We start from the raw sequence: 18,708 nt of genomic DNA on the forward strand, positions 1-18,708 counted from the left end.
GCAACCAGCAATGCCCAACGCTATTTGCTTAGATAAACAGAACGTGACAGAAAGTCATTGTCAAACCCATAAAAAAATTAAAATAAAAGCAATACTTTCATTCTGTACCCCTCAAAACGCCCCGTGGTTGTTTTTTTTAAATATTTTTTAAACATAGCATTTAATAAAGATTCTACATATTCAACTTTTAAATCTGATGATAATTTTTAGAGATTGCTCTTCTTAAATGAATACCTTACAGTGGTCACAATAACACTTTCAAAGGATGAACTCCTCACATTTTCATTTACACTTACAACATTTCAATGTGAAGCAATGTTGGATTTGATTATTCATCTTAATACACAGTATGTCAAGGCACTAGGATAACTACTGATCGTTTGAATTCCGTTATTCTGAGTCAATGTGTTTCATAAAGGCATCGTGTATGCTGTTATTATGTGAGTTGTAATTATTGTGGTCACTATAACGTGTTGATCTCTAGACTGTGCCTTTAACTCAGGGGAAGGGGCCGCAGGAGGCAAACAGGGCAGTGCGCCTGCGCGCTGCACATAGCAACACTCTGGGGCAGGAGTGGAGGAGTCGAGGGATCGTTTATGCGCATTTTTTTGGGGCGAAAATAGGTAAGATGAAGTGATTAAGTTCATATTCACACCAACAGGCGGTTTCGACACGAACTAAAACCCGGTGACATTCAGCGGAGTTGCTTTTATCGACCTCTCTGTCGGGATATCCGGCCCGTTTGAATCGTGTGTCGCTCGGTAAATTGCATCCGACGCTGGAGACGCACTCATCCTACAAATCATCCCCAGTCTGTCAATACAGCACCGCACACAGCTAACAGCGCTACTCACACACACGGTAACACACCACTATCAGCCGCAAAATAGCTTAGATAACATTGCTGTAGCTTTAATTGTCCTGTCTCTCTTTTAATTCGTGTAACGGGGCGGCGGCGCTTTGTTCCTGATGTTTCCGCCGACAGAGAGCTATTTTCGGGCAGCTACGAGCAGGATTCCCGTTAACACCCATCTGTAACACTGACCAGCAGCCGCCATTGGTCACTGTCGCTACTGTGAAGGATGTATCATAAGATCAAAGCATACTCACTTTGAACGCGTGGATGTTATATTCTGCTTCATTCATTGTTATAATATTTGAGTTTTATTCATCCCAAAGAATGTCATTTTGACTCAGGGCGGTGATGTTTTCGTTGATCTGTGCTACTGTTATGTCCTGCATTAAGTTTCCCTTTCAAATCCCTAAAGGGAGAAACGTGATCTGGCTCAAATCAGATGTTTACCCTATATTGCATTGGTAACAGTACTTTGTGACAGTACCTTCAGTCTCTCATAAGTTATTAGGATATTGTTGCTCTGTAGGATTCTTTAGATGACTGTTTATGTTCAGCTGTAGTTTTTGAGAGGGAGTTTTGGTTAATTGTTGTTTAAAAGCCTTACATGTTTGTGTCTTTCTACAGAGAAATCACCCCAAACAGACTTTCAGGGATCATGGGGAGTGGTAAGTGTATTTGCACACTATACAAAAGTTCACATGATCACTTGCTAATTTCATCAGAAACCCTCCTCCAGTTTCCCGTTTTTTTTCCTTTCCTCTTGTGTTGATTTCCAGCATGTGTGTTTGTCAAACACAAGTTGGTCAGTGGAATGTGATTCTTCAGGTTTTTCTGCAGTCCTTAATCACACCATTCCCAATTTCTCCTAAGGGAATTTCCTTTATTCCTGTTATTACTTTCTGCTTTTCAAGTCTTGTCTTGAAGCCTTCCCTGAACTTATGAGTCACACAGACGCCATTACTTGTTAATTTTGCAGCACAATCCAGAGCGTGTTGTGACATCTTGTGCGTAGTTTCTCTTTGAGCGTTTATGTTCTCGTCCTGGATGTGTGAAACAGAGGGCCACTCTGTCTCTCTAAGTTCATTCCTCTAGTTTGTCTTACGTGTCCCAGGGATGGATGCCTAAATCAAAGGATCTTTTGTTTTTATGCAGAAATGTGGGCACTGAGCAGCGCTCAGCTCTTCTCTACTGCCTTTGTTTCAGTCTCCACCTCTCTCCCGCTCCCTTTTCTGCTTTTTTTGGCATCTATATCTTCTTTTCCTCCTTCTGCTTCACTCTTTCAATACTCTCTCTTTGCTTAAATTTCCCCCAATCACTTCCTCCCTCATGCTTTTCTGCTTACTGACTCACCCCTACTTTCCTCTTTTTGTTTCTTTTTTTTTCTCTGTTTGTGATTTTGATGCATGCATTTCTTTCCTCACACATCTCTAAATCTTACACCCTTCCCTCTTCTCTGCCCTTGTATTTGACTCCCTGCCTCCCAGTGTTCCTGCCGGCGGACGCGGCCCACTCGGTGCTCCGCCGACTGCGCAGGGCCAACTTCTTGCTGGAAGAGATGAAGCAGGGTAACATCCAGAGGGAGTGTCGCGAGGAGATCTGCACGTATGAGGAGGCCCGCGAGGCTTTCGAGAATGACGAGAAGACGGTAAGGGGATGAGATACTCATCAAATCACACCTCCAATCAGTCCTTTCTTCGAGGCTAAATACACACAGGAACACCTGCCACACAGTCCATATGACTACATGTGGGCACCCACATTAACCACATAAAGGGATTGTTTTATCAATAGCTTGTTTGAGTTGCTCACAAGTTGTGATGTCTATACAGGGGTATTAGCTTCAACAGGTAGTCATGTTTTCAGAGATTTCCCAGCGTGTCGGTGACAGACAGATAAATATGTACACCACTTCATGGGGTCATGAAACAGAAATGAGCAGCAACAACACCATATGCCAAAACATAAACTTATCCACAGAGAAGTACAACAACTCAATTATCTTTCTGTTGCTTAATTCTCTTTATTAATTCTTAGCTTGACCTTTATCAGACTGACTGGCTGGAAATCTTTGAACACAGCACTCCCATCTGGATCTAAGAGTAAAAAAGAATCAATATTACTACTGCTGAGTAATTCATACCAGCTGCCCAATGTAAAGAAAAAAACATTTAAAATCCCTTTTAAAGTGCTATTTTGTAGGGCTCATGTGTCCAGTAATGTAATCCAATGCCAAGAGTGGTAGCTTGTGGAATGTGTGTGTTTTTTCAGGAAGTGATGATTATCAGCAGGAAGAACAGCCGAGTCCATGCTAGAGAGGGAGGTGTATTTGTAAAACTATTGTGAGAGGCCAGAGAGCAAAGTCACGCAGATGGACACGCACAATCATGTGGTCGGTTTTTGTTCGGATGTTGTTGTCTACTGCCTTTGTGTTGCAGTAATCCAGATAGAAAGTATTCGTACAGTGGACACCGTTTGGGAAACCACCATTGTTTAGTGCACCATTGTAGCCTGCATGAATGTAACTTGAGTCTTAACTTGAAGATAATATTTATGATCTTGTATTGATTTTTGACAACATGTCTTCTGGTTGGCTGCAGAGACGGTTCTGGGAGGAATATGTGCGGGAGAGCAGTCCATCTGGAGGACTGGAGACGGTGGTCGGTGGCGTCCACTCTCTCTACCTGATTGTGCCATTGCTGCTGGTTGTGCTCATCATTGCCGCCGTCGCCATCACTGTGTGGCGCTGCCACTCACGCAAGCGTTCTGAGCGCAGCCCCAGCCTGGGACACTCTCATCACGACCACGTCCTCTCAGTGGTCTCTATGGACCATTGGGGGAGGGACTTTCACCATGGTGACCACTCAGAACTCAGCGTCCACAGCAGCCCAGCTTATCCGGGCTCTGAGCTCACGTCGGGGAGAGGAAGCGCCGGAGACCCGCCACCGTCTTATGAGGAGGCTGTGGGCCACGCAGACGTCCAAATAGAGACAGAGCCGCCTCCACAGTATGAGGATATAGTCAACACCAGCTCTACTAGTGTCAGCGGTCGACATGGGAAGTAAACCTTTCTCTCTCTACCACCCAAACAAAAGCCCCTAACCTGCACTAAGACCATCTGATGATTTAGCAGTATCACTATCACTGTGGTATCACCAGCCTACCCCATTCAACACAAACACCATTAACTGTCTGGTCAGTGGACTAATGCAATCTTTGCCAGAGCCAGCGCTGTTGAAATTTGCACTTTCCTGTATTAACCTTTCATTAAAGAGGTGAAGTGATAACAGGAAGGATACTGCAATACTAAAACCAACCAACCTCTGCGGATTTCCTCAAGTTGCATCTATGCTGTCACACTGCAAAGCGGGCATAACAAATGTTGCATGTGGTGTTAAAAACATAGGATTCTGATTGCCATAATGAAGGAAAACTATTCTAAAAGTGTATATGGGGGTTGGATCAATGGTTTTTTTGAAGGTTAGTGCCTTTAGCCATGTGGAATTTTCATGAAATCCTTGTTATCAATGATGCCAGTTGCCATTAAAGAGACATTATGCTGATTTAGATTCAGCACTCTGTCATGGCATTTGTGGGCAGCGTGTGCAGATGTGTTTGGCTTCTTCCGCGGCAAAGTATTCCTTTGAGTGAACTGCAGTTACCATCCTGATGCTCGCGCACATTCTTGCACTCCGTAGATGCTGATGTTGACCCTAGTTTTCCCCCCCTGACATCACCCACATTCCTGTCACCAGTCACATCACATTGTGACTCATATGAAACACTAAGTGAACACGAGTGAACACCTTAACTACACTAATAGAGCAGGACAGCAAAAGTCATTTGAATCTAAGATTTTTGGACCATGCATTTAATAATTATTTTACTGTAACATTTTACACAATACCATCAACATTTAATGCAGCGCTTCTAATAACACCCACTTTTTTGGGGTTTATTTTACACATACAAGACCATGACTATTCAAATTTCTTTTACAGCACAAACAGAAAGAAAGCCCCAAAGCTTCATAAGGCTTTTCTCCGCCCATCTCTAATCTAACCTGTAAGCAAACAATTGCCTGCTCACATCCAGCAGACACATACAGAGCATCATGAGCATTCAGTCCAATGTTTATTTGTGAGCTCTGGTTTGGTCGAACGAGTCCTGTGAGAAATATCTGGGTCTTTAGCTTGCTAAATACAAAAAACAACAAATCATCACCAGTCGATTATTTACTTTTTGCAGTTTTGTGTTGCAAGTAGTGGTGTTTGGCTTGTCTGGGCTTGGTTACTGTAAATAGGAAATTAAATTAAATGTAAATTGCTGCCAAGTTTTATTTGGGGTTAAAGTGAGCGTCAAGGCCCAGGCATGTAGTAAATGATCAGGCTACAGAATCAAAACAATTAGTTACGACTGTCTGGAGCTGCAGAGTTGGGTGTGAATTGACTTTCCACATAACAATGAGTACTTCAATACATTGTGATTAAAAATGTCACTTAATGCAGGTTTAAATAGTCAAGTTGCCAAACGAATGCATCGGTCCAACTCCAGTGTACACTTTTGAATATTTAAAATTGAAGAATAGATCAGCGGTTGTAAAGTGGGGTGCTGAAATGTGTTTGTGTATTTGTGTCATATGTGCTTATATTTTGGTAATGCATGCAGCTTGGTCTGTACACCTGAGGTCGGAGCTGTCTCTGCACTGTTTGTTGATGGTCAGCGCTTGCTGGCCCATGTCCGTCTCTGGGCTGATGACATTTGCTCAGAGCCTGCTTTAACTGTGAAAATCTTTGCCTACTTCTACTTTTTCCCCTAAGGCAAATGTAACCAAGTCGGAAAGGACTACAGAGTCTTCTGCTGTGCCACTTCTACTAAAAGCACACTAAGGATAAATTGTGGAGTGACTTGCACGGAAATGTGGGACAAAAAGAAATAGAAAGAGAAGCTTTGGGGGAAAAGATGCAGGATTCAGAGGGGGGGGGGGGGGTTCTGTATTTAACAACACTACGGACAGAACTCATGGTTAGCATGTGTTATGTACCTGTATGTAAATATGTATAGTCTCTATGTGTGAAAGTAAGTTACAGTGAGATTGTTTTTACTGCATAGGAATGCAGTGAATGCATCAACACTAGTGTAACTATATACAGTAGGTTGTGGATAAATGAAGGCACTTTGTGTTTAAGCTCAAAATGAGCTGTTTGGTGATACTTGGGCAGTGGTTCGACATCTTAAGCGCCACTCTCAGCCTGTAATCCTCGGAGAAAAGAAAAGTGCTCATACTCTATATGCAATGTTGCTGCATACACTCTAAAAACCAAATATATCTTATCTGTCTAATGTTCATGGGACACTCATACTGTACATGTCCCATTTCCTGTCTGCACCTCACAGACTCTGAGCACTGATAATTATCATACTTTTTTGTGAGTTGACCTGTGAACCTCAGCACTTGCTATGACCTTGAACTGAGTTGTGCTGATGGATGGATGGTAGCCATTTTGGTAAGGTCAATGTTGTACTGTTACTTGCAGAGCCCTTTTTTTTTTTACAATGCCTTATCAAACAAACAAAATGTTATATAACATTAAATGCAAGAAAACTTGTTATAAATCCTTGATATGTGCGGAAGCTTGAATTAATTTGTAATAAAACATGAAAAATGTGCTACATGTTTCCTTAATTTCATTCAGTGTCACATTATTTTTTATTATTCAATGTTCTGTTTATTTTACTAAAGTATTTATTACTTATTTATGACATAAGATACCATTACATTTTTATTATCTCTGACATACTATGCTATGACCTTTTGTGACATAAGATACTATTGCATTTAATGACTTTTTATAACATGTTTGACTATGACTTTTTAGGACACTACACTACTACATTTTTATGACATACTATACTATGACTTTTTTATGATACACAGTACTAAACTATTCCATTGTCATAACATACTATATTACATTTTTATTACTTATTTATGACATAAGATACGATTACATTTGATGACATACCATACAAGGACTCTTTATGACTCTTATGACATACGATACTATTACATTTTTATTATCTTTGACATACTATGCCATGAACTTTTAGGACATAAGGTACCATTACACTTTTTTGAATTTCTTTTAAGGCGTACTATACTACATTTTTAAGACTTTTTATGAGATGCCATACTGTTACATTTTAAAGACTTTTATTACATACTATACTGACTTTTTTATGATATACTATACTATTACATTTTCATGAAATACTGTATTTCATTTGTATTACTTTTTTATGACATACTATGACTTGTTTGAAATACTTTACTGTGACTATTTGTGTTAAATGCTGCACAAGAAATTCAGAAAGAAGCAGTAAAAGATTTAAAAGGTAACAGAATGAAAACTTTATTATAACTGTTCACTATAAATCATTTTTACATTTTAATTTGGCATTTTGTTTTTCCAACATTCTTCTTTCTTCAATGGGCCACCTGGCCTGTGTCACAGCTATCATCTCTGTGGAACATGATCCAACATCCAACTATTGTTTTACTACTGTTCAAACAAACCAAGAAGTGACTCATTAACCACGAGTGAACCACCGACCACAACATTAATGGGGCTCAGGAGGCATCAGCTCATTATTACTTAGCTTTGATTGTCAAAAATAACCCATTGTTGAGAGCAGATGCACTTAAACATAAAAAAAAGATTTATTAACATTTGATACAAGCAGTGGCACATCGATGCAGTGGCTCAGTTTGTACCTATTTTCCCTTTAAGAGCTTTGTTAAAGAAGAGTTAAGCTCAAGTGTTTCAAGTAGAGCAAGCCACATTTAGCCCAGGCATAGAAAACAGAAACACAGCTAGTGTTTGACACAAACATGTCTTAAAAAATTAGCACATCATCATTGTGAAATGACCTAAAAGAAGGTACAACGACCACCTGTGGCCAACAGTAGTAATACATCCCAATGTGATTCAGTGTCAACAAGGCTGTTTTCACAAAACATAGCAAAGAGTAAAGAAAGAAAAGTACCATCTTAGATTAAAAAACTCTTCAAGTGCAAAGTTATATTATTTTGGTAAACACAGTGTTACCTGCTGTTGATCAAACAGGTAACACCAATTATAAAATACAACAAAGACGGTTTCTTGGTGGTTTTGTCCATATTGACATGTAAACCTGTGAACACTGCGGTCACACCCACTCCTTAGGGTTTCGCAACGCCTCCAGCATCTCAGCCTCCAGGGTGCCTTTGTCAGGCTCATGCATGTACTCCCACCTGAGGATGAAGGCTGAGGGTGTTACCAAGCAACAAAGGCAGCACATTACTGTCATACAAGTGTAAGGTTAGCAGTGCATCAAAACCAGTGCTATCTTACCTGGCAGTGAGAGGGAGGGACATAAGAATGCTCTCAATTCTGGAGCCAGGCGTGGCCAAGCCAAACTTAACTCCCCTGTCATACACCAAGTTGAACTCCACATATCTATAACATAAACACACAAAACCTACAGTCAACACTTAACTTCATGTGATGTGTGATTCATTACACTGTTAAAATATGTTAATCCAATCCAAAACAACGTGCAAAAGAGTTTTTGAATGAGGATTCAAATCAGGATAAACTCTTAAAAAAAGCTTGCTTGAGATATGCAGCTAATCCAGCACAAGTCATCTTTAGTTTTAGTAAGTTATTGTTGCGTGATAATTGAGTTGTTCCATGTTGGTGCATTTATGTGGTGGTGAGCATCTCTGACAAGAGTCTCAGCTGCAGTGCATGAACCTTTGTAATGCTAAGGAAATATTCTCATCATCCTTTTTCCATCTTTGCTTACTGTTTGTCTTTCAGGATTGACAAATACAAACACCAACCTACAAGACGGTTCAAATTAATCTGCACTTTCAGCAGCATACCTACACAACTTTGACTGTTTAGTAGGGGTGTGACGAGATCTCGTGCGGTATTAAAATGTGACGATATTTCTAGTTGAGGTGAAAACTTGTCTGGCAATATCAATATGTATGGAACACGTGGGCCCCTGCAGCTTCTTTAACATCAAGGTACAAGTTATAGTCACAGTGTCGGGGCCCCTGGGGCCACTACGAGGCATGGGGATATACTTTACCAGCGTGAGTACCATAGGCTACAAGGCAACAAACACGAGCACTATGCAAAGACACCTGCAGCACCAACACAGCTCTCTGCTAAAATCAACAGTGCCTGTCAAGATAAAAATTAAAATTAAAAATACTGTAACAATCTTGCCAACTCGATATCCTGTATCGTCTCGTCTGGTGAGCTGAGGGACTCGTCATGGCCCTACTGTTTATTAAAGTTTACTCAATAAGAATGCCTCATTCACTCAGTCCAGCATCTTCTTTCTTCTCCTGCCTGATACTTTATCTCACCTATCCAAATCTCCCCATCACATTTTTCTCATTCATTAACTAGCTCTTCAGCTCATTCTTTGTGTTGTGGTCTCTTACTAAAGGATTCCCTGTTGGCACAGAGAGCTCTGAGGGGAGGTGGTCTCGTCAAGTCTTTACTTACCATGGATAAAGGTTAGGTTTATTCAGTGGAACTAGTTTGAAAACCTTGAGTCATTGAACTAAAATGGGCTATAAATACAAAATCTCCTATGTAAAATGTAAATATTACTCAATACCCATTGCTTTTGAGCGTCTTTAACTCACCTTCCTCGGCGTACCTGCTGCCAGGCTTTCTCCTCCTCAGTAAAGGTGTCGTTTTGATGTCTGTATACGATGGGCAGGTAACAGGGCACCACAGTGCGGGCACAGCTCTTTACGAAGCTGAATGCCTCCTCCTGACTTGGGGAGTCCAGGTCATCAAAGAAGATCCCTCCTATACCCCGAGTCTCTCCTCTGTGTCGGATGTAGAAGTATCGGTCACACCTAGAAATAAATACTCAAATATATCAATCTATAGCAGTTTTGTTTTTTGTTTTTAACCAGGGCTGGGCTTAAACATATTCAGTACATCTGGGCTATGCAAATATATTAGTAAACGGCAAATAAGTCATATATCATGCATTATATAAGCAGGCAAGCAAATAACTAGCCTAGCTCTGTCCGTTTGAGTAAAAAAAAAAATCTACCAACTAGCACCTCTATAGCTCATCCAAAGCTAACTAGTTGCTATGTGTAGCTTTATTTCTAATGGTCAGATATGAGAGTGGCATCAGTCTTCTCAACTTGGCAAGAAAGCAATTTTCCAAAAATCCTAACTACGCCTTTTAGACTTAACTTCAAATTATGCTGGCAAAATTTGCTTATAACAAGCCACAGCAGATAAGCCACACCCGTCCTTTTCAAAATCCCCAATGGTCATTCACTGGCTAACGTCAAGGCTCAACGGTTTTTCTGCAACTGCAGAACTTAGGCAGAGACTTCTTCTTATCATCATCCCACAGTGAGGACACGCCCACTGTAATCCACACACACAAATCAGACCTTCACTTGCGTACGTGCTGAAGAACACACATTTTACAAAGGCAGGACTAATCCCAAGTCAGATTGTACCATTTCTTAAAGTCAGGGTAGTACTGCGGGTGGTGCTTGTCACAGGCCTCCTTCAGGGTGTTGTGGAATTGAAACGCATCTTCTTTGTTAATATAAACTGGAGTCAGGTCTGTGCCTCCACCAAACCACCACTGCTTAGTGCCTGGAACACACACGCACAAACACGAACACACACACAAACAGATAAGGAAGAAAGACACAAGGGTTATCATTCATTCATGCACTCAATAGTGTCACTGACACCAAGACACAACTGCTGACGTCAGGGACTGACACTCACCGTCTGCCTCTTCGATCTCAAAGTATCTGTAGTTGAAGTGCACTGTGGGGATGTGGGGGTTCTTGGGGTGGATAACAGAGCTCACACCCATGGCACAAAATGGCAGCTTACCTGAGAGAAAAAAAATGACATATTAGTGGGAATGTTGTTATCACAGCTTTTGTCGAGAGCTATAGTTATAGTTAACAGAATTTACCATCTTTCCCTTTAAGGACTTTCCCTCTGCTCCTCATCTGCTTGGCTGCCTCCTCGGTCAGGTTTCCAAACACAACAGACACATTGACCCCTGCCTTCTCAAACACATTTCCATCTTGCATCACACAGCTGATTCCTCCGCCACCTGACACACAAACAACAGCAAACAGGAACAAATTGAAAGATACTGACATGAGGATGTTTTTTTAATTACCTGAAAGGTTTTTTCCCCAGTTTATGGATGTGTTTCTTGCATGCTTCTATGGCCATGTTTCTTTTAGCACAAAAACATGCAGCATGCTTGAAACTCCAATACTTCAAGAATTCCATTCATTCAATTCAATTTGATTTTATTTATAGTGCCAAATAATTAAAAAAGTTATCTAAAGACACTTTACATAAAGAGTATATCTAGACCCTCTATGACTTATTCATGACTTATTCACAATCCCTCTATGAGCAGCAGCAAGTTACACCTTTTATAATAATAATAATAATGATAATAATATCTATATACAGTATGTATCCCGCAATGTTGTGCACACAGTGGCAACGAAAACCTTCCTAATAATTTAATTTCCTGACAGATCGTGTTGTGTTTTGGGCCAGATAATGGCTGTGTTTCTTTCATGCATCTATGACCATGTTGATTTTAGCACAAAAACATGCAGCATGCTTGAGAATCTCCTTAACACCTTAAGCATGCACATGGATCTTCTTATCTCACCTTCGTTCCTCTGCCACCGGTCCACCTTGAAAGTCCCACCGTCCACCTCCTGCAGCGCCTTGCAGAAGTCGGCCTGTGTCTCCATGATCAGCATCTCCATCCTCGTACACATCTCCCCTTTCCTCTGCTGCAGCACACCGATGTCGGTCACCGGAGGAGACATGAACCCCTTGCATCTCTCCAAGATATCCCCCTCTTGCTCATTCTGCTCAACGGCTTGGGGTACTTTTGTTGCCATTTCAGCACGCTGGAAGTGGTGAGCGTTGGCTAAAAACCCCGCCACCGCCGCTGTCACTGCTGCGGCTCCACTGAGCGCCAGGGCTCCCCTTCTGGTTCGCCCGGCTGCGGATCTGCCTGCAGTCCCATGGGACATGAAGCGCACACTGGAACCCCTGGGAAACCATCTGGTACCCGGAAGAAAAGTCACCGGACGGCTGGGTAACGGCAAATGCGACTTTCCTGAACTAGCGAGCCTCTTTAAATTAGAAATGCAGCCTCGTGTCACGGTGGTCTGAGCCGTTTTGTTGACTGAGCAAAAGACAATGGTGGCCATTTGTAGGAGAAGCAACAGCTCTTTTCCGGAGCGTAGAGGCCGTTGAAAGTTAACGTGTACTTACTCAAAACATTATCATAAGTTGTGTCTACGTGCTGTGTGACAGTCGTGCGTCGTGCGTCCAGAGGGGCGTATATAGTCCGTCGGTATATTAGAGGCAATACGGGAAATGTCGTTCTTCGTCGAGCTCTCCGCGTAGTGAAAGCCTACAACGAACTTCAAGACCCAAGATGCAGTGCGCCTGAAGGCAATGTTGCATTCATTGACACCTCGTATGATCTGTATTTTGTATTTCGCAGTAAAGATGAGTTCAAATCCAAGTGCTTCTGTTTTGTTCTGTTTGCACAGAGTTACTGCAAGGTCTGCCAAGTTGTTTAATAATCGTTTTTTTTTTTTAAACATGTCTGAAAATATACATGAACGTAAATGCAACGTATAATTAGCAAAGATACAGTCGTGAAAACATTAATAAATACATTTACACAACCTTGATGATAGGATTTACTGGCGTATATGCAAGGTAGCCACTAAGGTAGCCATGCACTGGTACAATTGAGCTGAATGATTCAATGTTCCTTCCAAATGTATGTTTAACATTAACATGCTACGTTTAAATATATGAATATGTTAATAAGGATCATTATAACATCTTATTATTGTATGCACCTTAAAAAGCTGTGTGTATAGCCTTTAGGCCACCCTAGCTGTTAGGCCCAATTTAATATGCAACTGACTTTAATACAATATTTTTAGTATTGGGTCCCTGCTTCATCTCCTTGAAGAACCCTGTCATAAGTTATGTGTTGTTTGTGTGGTTACGGTTAAGGCTATAGACAGAACTTGAATTATAGGCCTACTTCAACCAGAATTTCATATATTTATTGTTTGAACTAACAGCAGGTTTTGTCCATAAAACAATCTTAAAGATCCCAGCATTACTAATTCGGTAGGTTATGTAGTAGTAGAAGTATATTTTATTCAGTCACATTACACAGTAAGTATTAACAGTTTTTATTAGTCTAGACAGAACAAGTAAAGTAATTGGGACTGAAAAGACACAGGCAGAAGCATAATGCTTATATATGCCTTTACTATCAATTTAAGATACCCTTCACTGGTAAAAAATAATACAATAAAATAATTCACATTTGTAACCCTCAGAAATGCCTTTATAAACCATTCTGTTTTTATATATGTTTATTACTTGTAGGTCATACTTTATTTTTGTTATTATTTTATGGATAGGTTTGAAATAAAGTAAGTGGACTGTGTGCTACATTGTCCAGTGATCATGTCTAGATGTAAAAACAAAATAGCCACAACAATGAGCTGGACACCCAGTGACCAGTAACTGCGATAACATGGTTAAAAATCAATACATTGTATGTATGATTATAGATTTTTGTAAACGACAATAATTATTATCTCTTATCAGTGTAATGCTTTGAATGTCAAAGTGCGAGCCAGAGAATTATCGTAACTTTACATAACACAGTGATTTATAGCGATATATATATATATATATATATGGGTGAGTGACATATATACCACAAAAAAGTTTTTTTTCAAAAATGTGAAATAACAGGCATAGAAATTATTGACTTTTGTTCTACTAACTCCAATCTTTATAGAAACATATGTTGTTTTTAGATTTTCAATTGGAATCACAATTTATGTAACAATTTGTTGTAATAGTGCCTAAAATCGTCATATGGTGTGACATGAAAGTAATTGTATATAAACTGAATATGGGGTATACCTTTCTTAAGTTACTCACTTCATCAAAGTCATTTATCATAACTAAACTGTAATCCATTATAGTTTTGTGAAAATTAATAAAACTTGTGTATTATTTTCTAAATCATTGCTCAATGTGAGACCTATGCCGTCAATCTTTAAACATATTTTCTATTTATTGTGACAAACCTTGCTATAAAATTATGAAAATATTTGTGACTCTTGCTGACACTATTTTCCATGTATTCCATGAACATTTTCAAGTTTTATCATTAATGAAGGTTTGTTATTTTCACAATTTGTAATGTCACACCAAATGATATAGTGTCACACCATATGATAATGTCGCCATGTGTCAATGCAAACCATGAAATAATCCTACTCATTGGTGAGTTCTGATCACTAATATGGCAGGAAACATTTAACCACTCTTAAATGCTGGAAGGTAATATTTTAATTAATATTAAAAAAATGTTGATTATTTGATATTTAACAATATTAACCATATGAACATATATTTGTGTATCAAATGTTATTTCATTTCAATTTAAAACAGGTCTGCAATATGTATCAATATAAGTAAAACAAACACATTTTTTCACATCATATGAACTGTGAACATACAGGGCAGCTGGGTGGATCCATTGATAATTCAATTAATCTAGACTTCATTGTACATAAGCCAGTCAAATTTGGAGAGAGTAGCAAACCGACTGCCTTGCTGAGGTCGTGATATGCCACCAACAACTTCCTGATCTTGGTAGTAAATGCAGTCTCGCCTATTTGGCCAGACAAAACCATTTTTGTCTCCAAGATGTTTCATGCAGTTTACCTGCAGCCCCTCCATACTGATGTCAACAATTTGCCCCACATATGGTTTTCCCTCATACTTAAGTAAGACAAACTGTCCTTGGTGTATTCTTCATCTGAAGTGGTGTCTATATCTTCAGCTTGGGCCTCTCCAATTGATGCACTTGGTTGGGCACTTGCATACAGCACCTGAGTAGAAGAGCTTCAAAAGGAGAGAGTTATATGTTATTGACACGATTGTCTGCAGTGACTGCAATAACTAGCTTCTACTCCATTAAATTTGGTTTGCACAATTTACAAATATGTAGGGTTTGTACTGACTGGACTGGCAGTGAAATGTTATCACCAGCAGGTCCTAAAGTTAGCTAAATATGTTATACTTACTGGGCTTGGGCATCTGTAGTGGGCCAACTGGGTTGGACAGAGGGCACTTCAGCAGATGAGCCACCACTTCAAAGTCAAAGGAAGAGATTTATTTATTTATTTATTTATTGTAAAATGTAAATAATTTAAAGTCATAATACTTACTCATCACTTGTCTTGTCACCTGGCACCTCACCAGGGGATACATGGTCAAACTCAAGCTGGTGCAGCTTGTGACAAGTGCACATCCCTGGATGCTGGCAGAAACAACTAAGATCTCTGTAAAATATCTCTCCTGGAGCAAAAGACAGAACTTGGTGTGTACTGCTGATTCCAGTCACTTGGCGCACTGAAGGAGGGAGCATTTCATCCATGGTGGAGATCTGCTCTTCTTCAATCCACATGATGGCGACTTTTTCAGAGGACTTTTGTAAATACTCATACAGATCTCTCGGTGTTTGTAGGTCACTGCCTCCAAGGACATACATGTCTGCCTTACGCTTCAGCACTCCTCCCACACCATCAGGTGCACCCTTCCCATGGGAACGCTGCTCATGAGGAAGCAGTTTGATCGATTTCGGTACTGGGTGGCTGGCCCATCACTGAGGACATGCTGGGTGTCGATTGCATTTTCATGTTTTCTTCGGAAATCATCAATAACTGGATTGATGTGTGCCCACACAGCACGCTCATCATGACGCAAGGACTTGGAAATGGTGGCATAGCACTGGGAGCTACTGACTGAGTAGGCAACTCCAGTATGCATTGTTGCCTGCTGCCTATTGCCACCGAAATGAAAGGCCTGAATCTCAGTGTTGAGTTTACACGCATAGTTCTCTGAAAAGTCTATATGTAAAACCATTTCATTGGGATGGATGTTCTCCTTGATGTGTCTGAACTGTTTCACCTGATGAAGCCAGTTTAACTGATGACTCCCAATTGCATTGAGCCTCTGGTTGAACACACTAGTTAGCTCTCCTACTGTCCCCCTTTTCTTCTTCTTCGATTGTGGATAATTTTATAATATAATATAATTATTTTATATATAATTTGGTGTGATGATGGACTTAAATACATGTTTACAATGACAAAACATACATTGGACTTTGTTATTTATTGTTATTCTGCAGGAAATTACAATTCATACCATGTGGTGTAATAAGCAGACATGTCACACCATATGATGAAGTGTCACACTATATGACGTTTTCTGCACTTAGCACAACCTTGAGTCTTGTAGCTATACATTAGCATACAGACAACATGCTAGTTATTAGAAAGCAGCATAGATTTACATGTAATTATGACAAAATAGTAACATTTCTTTCACGTTTTTATGAAAAATGTGTCACACCAAAAGACATCTCGAAGTGGGACTTTTGTCAGAGTGCCAACAAGATCTGATTTATTGTAAATATAAAAATGATGACTCACCTCAGGTTGTACAGTACTAGCAATAGATTGCTAGTGTGTGTAACTTTGCTGAAGAAGGTCCTCTCCTTCCCAAGGGTGTCAAAGCAATTGCCCGTTAAAATATCCCAAAATAGTGTCACACCATGTGATTTTGGTTTTTGGGACAAAATCTTTTTAATTATGACTGACTCAAAACATTATGCTTGGACTTTGAAACGAGTCGGCTCACAAATAGACATGTGTATTATTTTTTTGCATTTTTTAAAATAATTTTTGCATTTATTTTTCTTACTTTTATTCAAGTTCTGACTTTGAGAAACAAGTGCCGGACAGTCACACCATATGACTTTTGTTGTGTTTGGTTGAAGATTTTGAAAAAAAGAGTGATGAACTGTTTTACTGTTGAGTATGTTCACATAAAGCATAATGTTCTGCACAAGATTGAGAAGGTTTTTTACAAATATTTTTTTCTTTCATTCACGTTTGACACTGAAGACAGCAAAATTGCCATGTCACGTCATCCACCCATATATGATTTTTTTTCTGAGGGTTCGTCTGTTTTGGGGGTTTCTCTTGTTTATAGCGTGCGCTGCAGGTTTTATTACTTGTAAGATTGTTGTGTGTGCGCATGCGCAAGTAGTAAAGCGTGTTGTAGGTCTCTATGACGACGGGTCTATTAAACCTTTTAGGGCTGCAGACAGACTAGAAGCAGATTATGTGCACAGGTGTTGTTCCGCAGACTGCCGGCACTATGTTGGCCAGTTAGATGGAACGATAACCACAAAACAACCGCTATTTAACTCAACAGGAAAACTACACAAGAACCTGCTGCCGGTGAGTTTACTAACAGTCATATTGACATGATTTTTAACTGATATTTATTCACAGTAGCCAAAACATTGTAATTAATGTGATAGCTATAAGCGCGAACTGTGCCCTACATGTCGGCTTCCTAATTCTGTCTCTGTCATGTTTTGTTATAGTCCGCAGACATGTAAAAATACACAGGATTATGTATGTTTAACTCTGTCTGTATCCACTGAAATGACTTCTGAGTCACAACAGAACCATAGCTGCTGTAGGCTACACATAACCTACATGTAAGCAGAGCAGAGGACAAAGGATTGGTGACAAACAAAAACACAAACAAACAAGAAAATAGTGTAATATTAACCCTGTAGTACTGGTTTCTGTCCAGCAGGTGATCCTCAACACAAGTACAGTAATATAGTAATGTTAGTACAGCCCATATTATATATATATACATCCTCAGGACATAAAAGTGGTGTGAGGGGCAATTAGTGCCATAATAACGCAAATCTCCATGGGACACACAAACTAAATTAAATATACAATTTTGAATATTTAGTTTGAAGTTTGTTTTATGAGGTGTTGTTTTGATTAAGTACATGGAACCTGATGGGATACTCTGATTTGTTCTCTACCATAGGCGAGACTGTAAAGACCTATTGTATGTCTGTTAACATCATCATCATGCAGGTCATAGGATGTCTATCATTTCCACCCATCCAACCTCTAACTCATGAGGTGGCAATGTAGTGGTAAATAAAATATTATTAACCGGAATGTTTATAATAGTAATAATAAAGTTAAAGAGGGCGACTGTGGCTCAGAGGAAGAGTGGGTCGTCCTCCATTCGAGAGATTGGCGGTTCGACCCCCCCCCCCCCCCCCGGTCCACATGTCGAAGTGTCCTTGAGCAAGATACTGAACCCCGAATTGCTCCCCGTGCTGCGCATGGGTGTGTAAATGTGGTGTGTATATGTCCACTGCCATCAGTGTGAATGTCTGTGTGAATGGGTGACTGTGACAAACACTGTGAAAGCGCCTTGAGTAGTCAGAAGACTAGAAAAGCTATATAAGTAGTAGTAAGTCCATTTACCATGGAAGTCTGCGTTATAATGCAATTTACAACCCGGTCAAGTTCTCTTATGTGTATTAATGTATTATTCACACAACACTGAAATTTAAAGCATAAACATTTAAAAAAAGTATCAGAATTAAAAGATTGTTTTATATGACTATATCCAATTTATATATATATATATATATATATATATATATATATATATATATATATATATATATATATATATATATATATATATATATATATATATATCATATCCAATCGTCATACAGATGTATAATTAATATGCAAAGATGCCCAGGATGTCACTGGATATAGACAGCCAAAGAATGGC

The 18,708-nt window shown here is 39.7% G+C and overlaps 2 protein-coding genes across 2 annotated transcripts; one reads left to right on the plus strand and one right to left on the minus strand.

The window, feature by feature from the left end:
• The first annotated feature begins 572 nt into the window (after window positions 1-572).
• On the plus strand, window positions 573-6,483 carry prrg1 (proline rich Gla (G-carboxyglutamic acid) 1). The gene is made up of 4 exons (XM_083911505.1): window positions 573-623; window positions 1,481-1,521; window positions 2,341-2,501; window positions 3,454-6,483. Exons 2-4 carry the CDS (start codon window positions 1,512-1,514, stop codon window positions 3,916-3,918), a joined length of 636 nt encoding a protein of 211 aa, XP_083767631.1. The 5' UTR covers window positions 573-623; window positions 1,481-1,511; the 3' UTR covers window positions 3,919-6,483.
• An 828-nt stretch (window positions 6,484-7,311) lies between these two features.
• cpox (coproporphyrinogen oxidase) lies at window positions 7,312-12,226 on the minus strand. Its single transcript, XM_083911358.1, has 7 exons — window positions 11,609-12,226; window positions 10,883-11,026; window positions 10,687-10,797; window positions 10,407-10,548; window positions 9,561-9,779; window positions 8,248-8,352; window positions 7,312-8,147 (listed from the first exon to the last, which is right to left on the minus strand). The coding sequence occupies exons 1-7, from the start codon at window positions 12,159-12,161 to the stop codon at window positions 8,063-8,065; spliced, it is 1,359 nt and encodes a 452-aa protein (XP_083767484.1). The 5' UTR covers window positions 12,162-12,226; the 3' UTR covers window positions 7,312-8,062.
• Between the last annotated feature and the right edge of the window lie 6,482 nt (window positions 12,227-18,708).

Source organism: Echiichthys vipera, assembly GCF_963691815.1.
Source record: "Echiichthys vipera genome assembly, chromosome: 3".
Classification (NCBI taxonomy): Eukaryota; Metazoa; Chordata; class Actinopteri; order Perciformes; family Trachinidae; genus Echiichthys; species Echiichthys vipera.

Bases quoted from the DNA above. Each gene is read 5' to 3' on its own strand.
- cpox (XM_083911358.1), bottom strand. From the start codon at position 12,161: ATGGCCACCATTGTCTTTTGCTCAGTCAACAAAACGGCTCAGACCACC. The intron at 9,780-10,406 runs GTACAATCTGAC...ATTTATTTCTAG, and splicing joins TACCCTGACTTTAAGAAATG to GTGTGACCGATACTTCTACA. The intron at 8,148-8,247 runs GTAAGATAGCAC...CTTCATCCTCAG, and splicing joins TCCCTCCCTCTCACTGCCAG to GTGGGAGTACATGCATGAGC.
- prrg1 (XM_083911505.1), top strand. The intron at 2,502-3,453 runs GTAAGGGGATGA...GGTTGGCTGCAG, and splicing joins TCGAGAATGACGAGAAGACG to AGACGGTTCTGGGAGGAATA.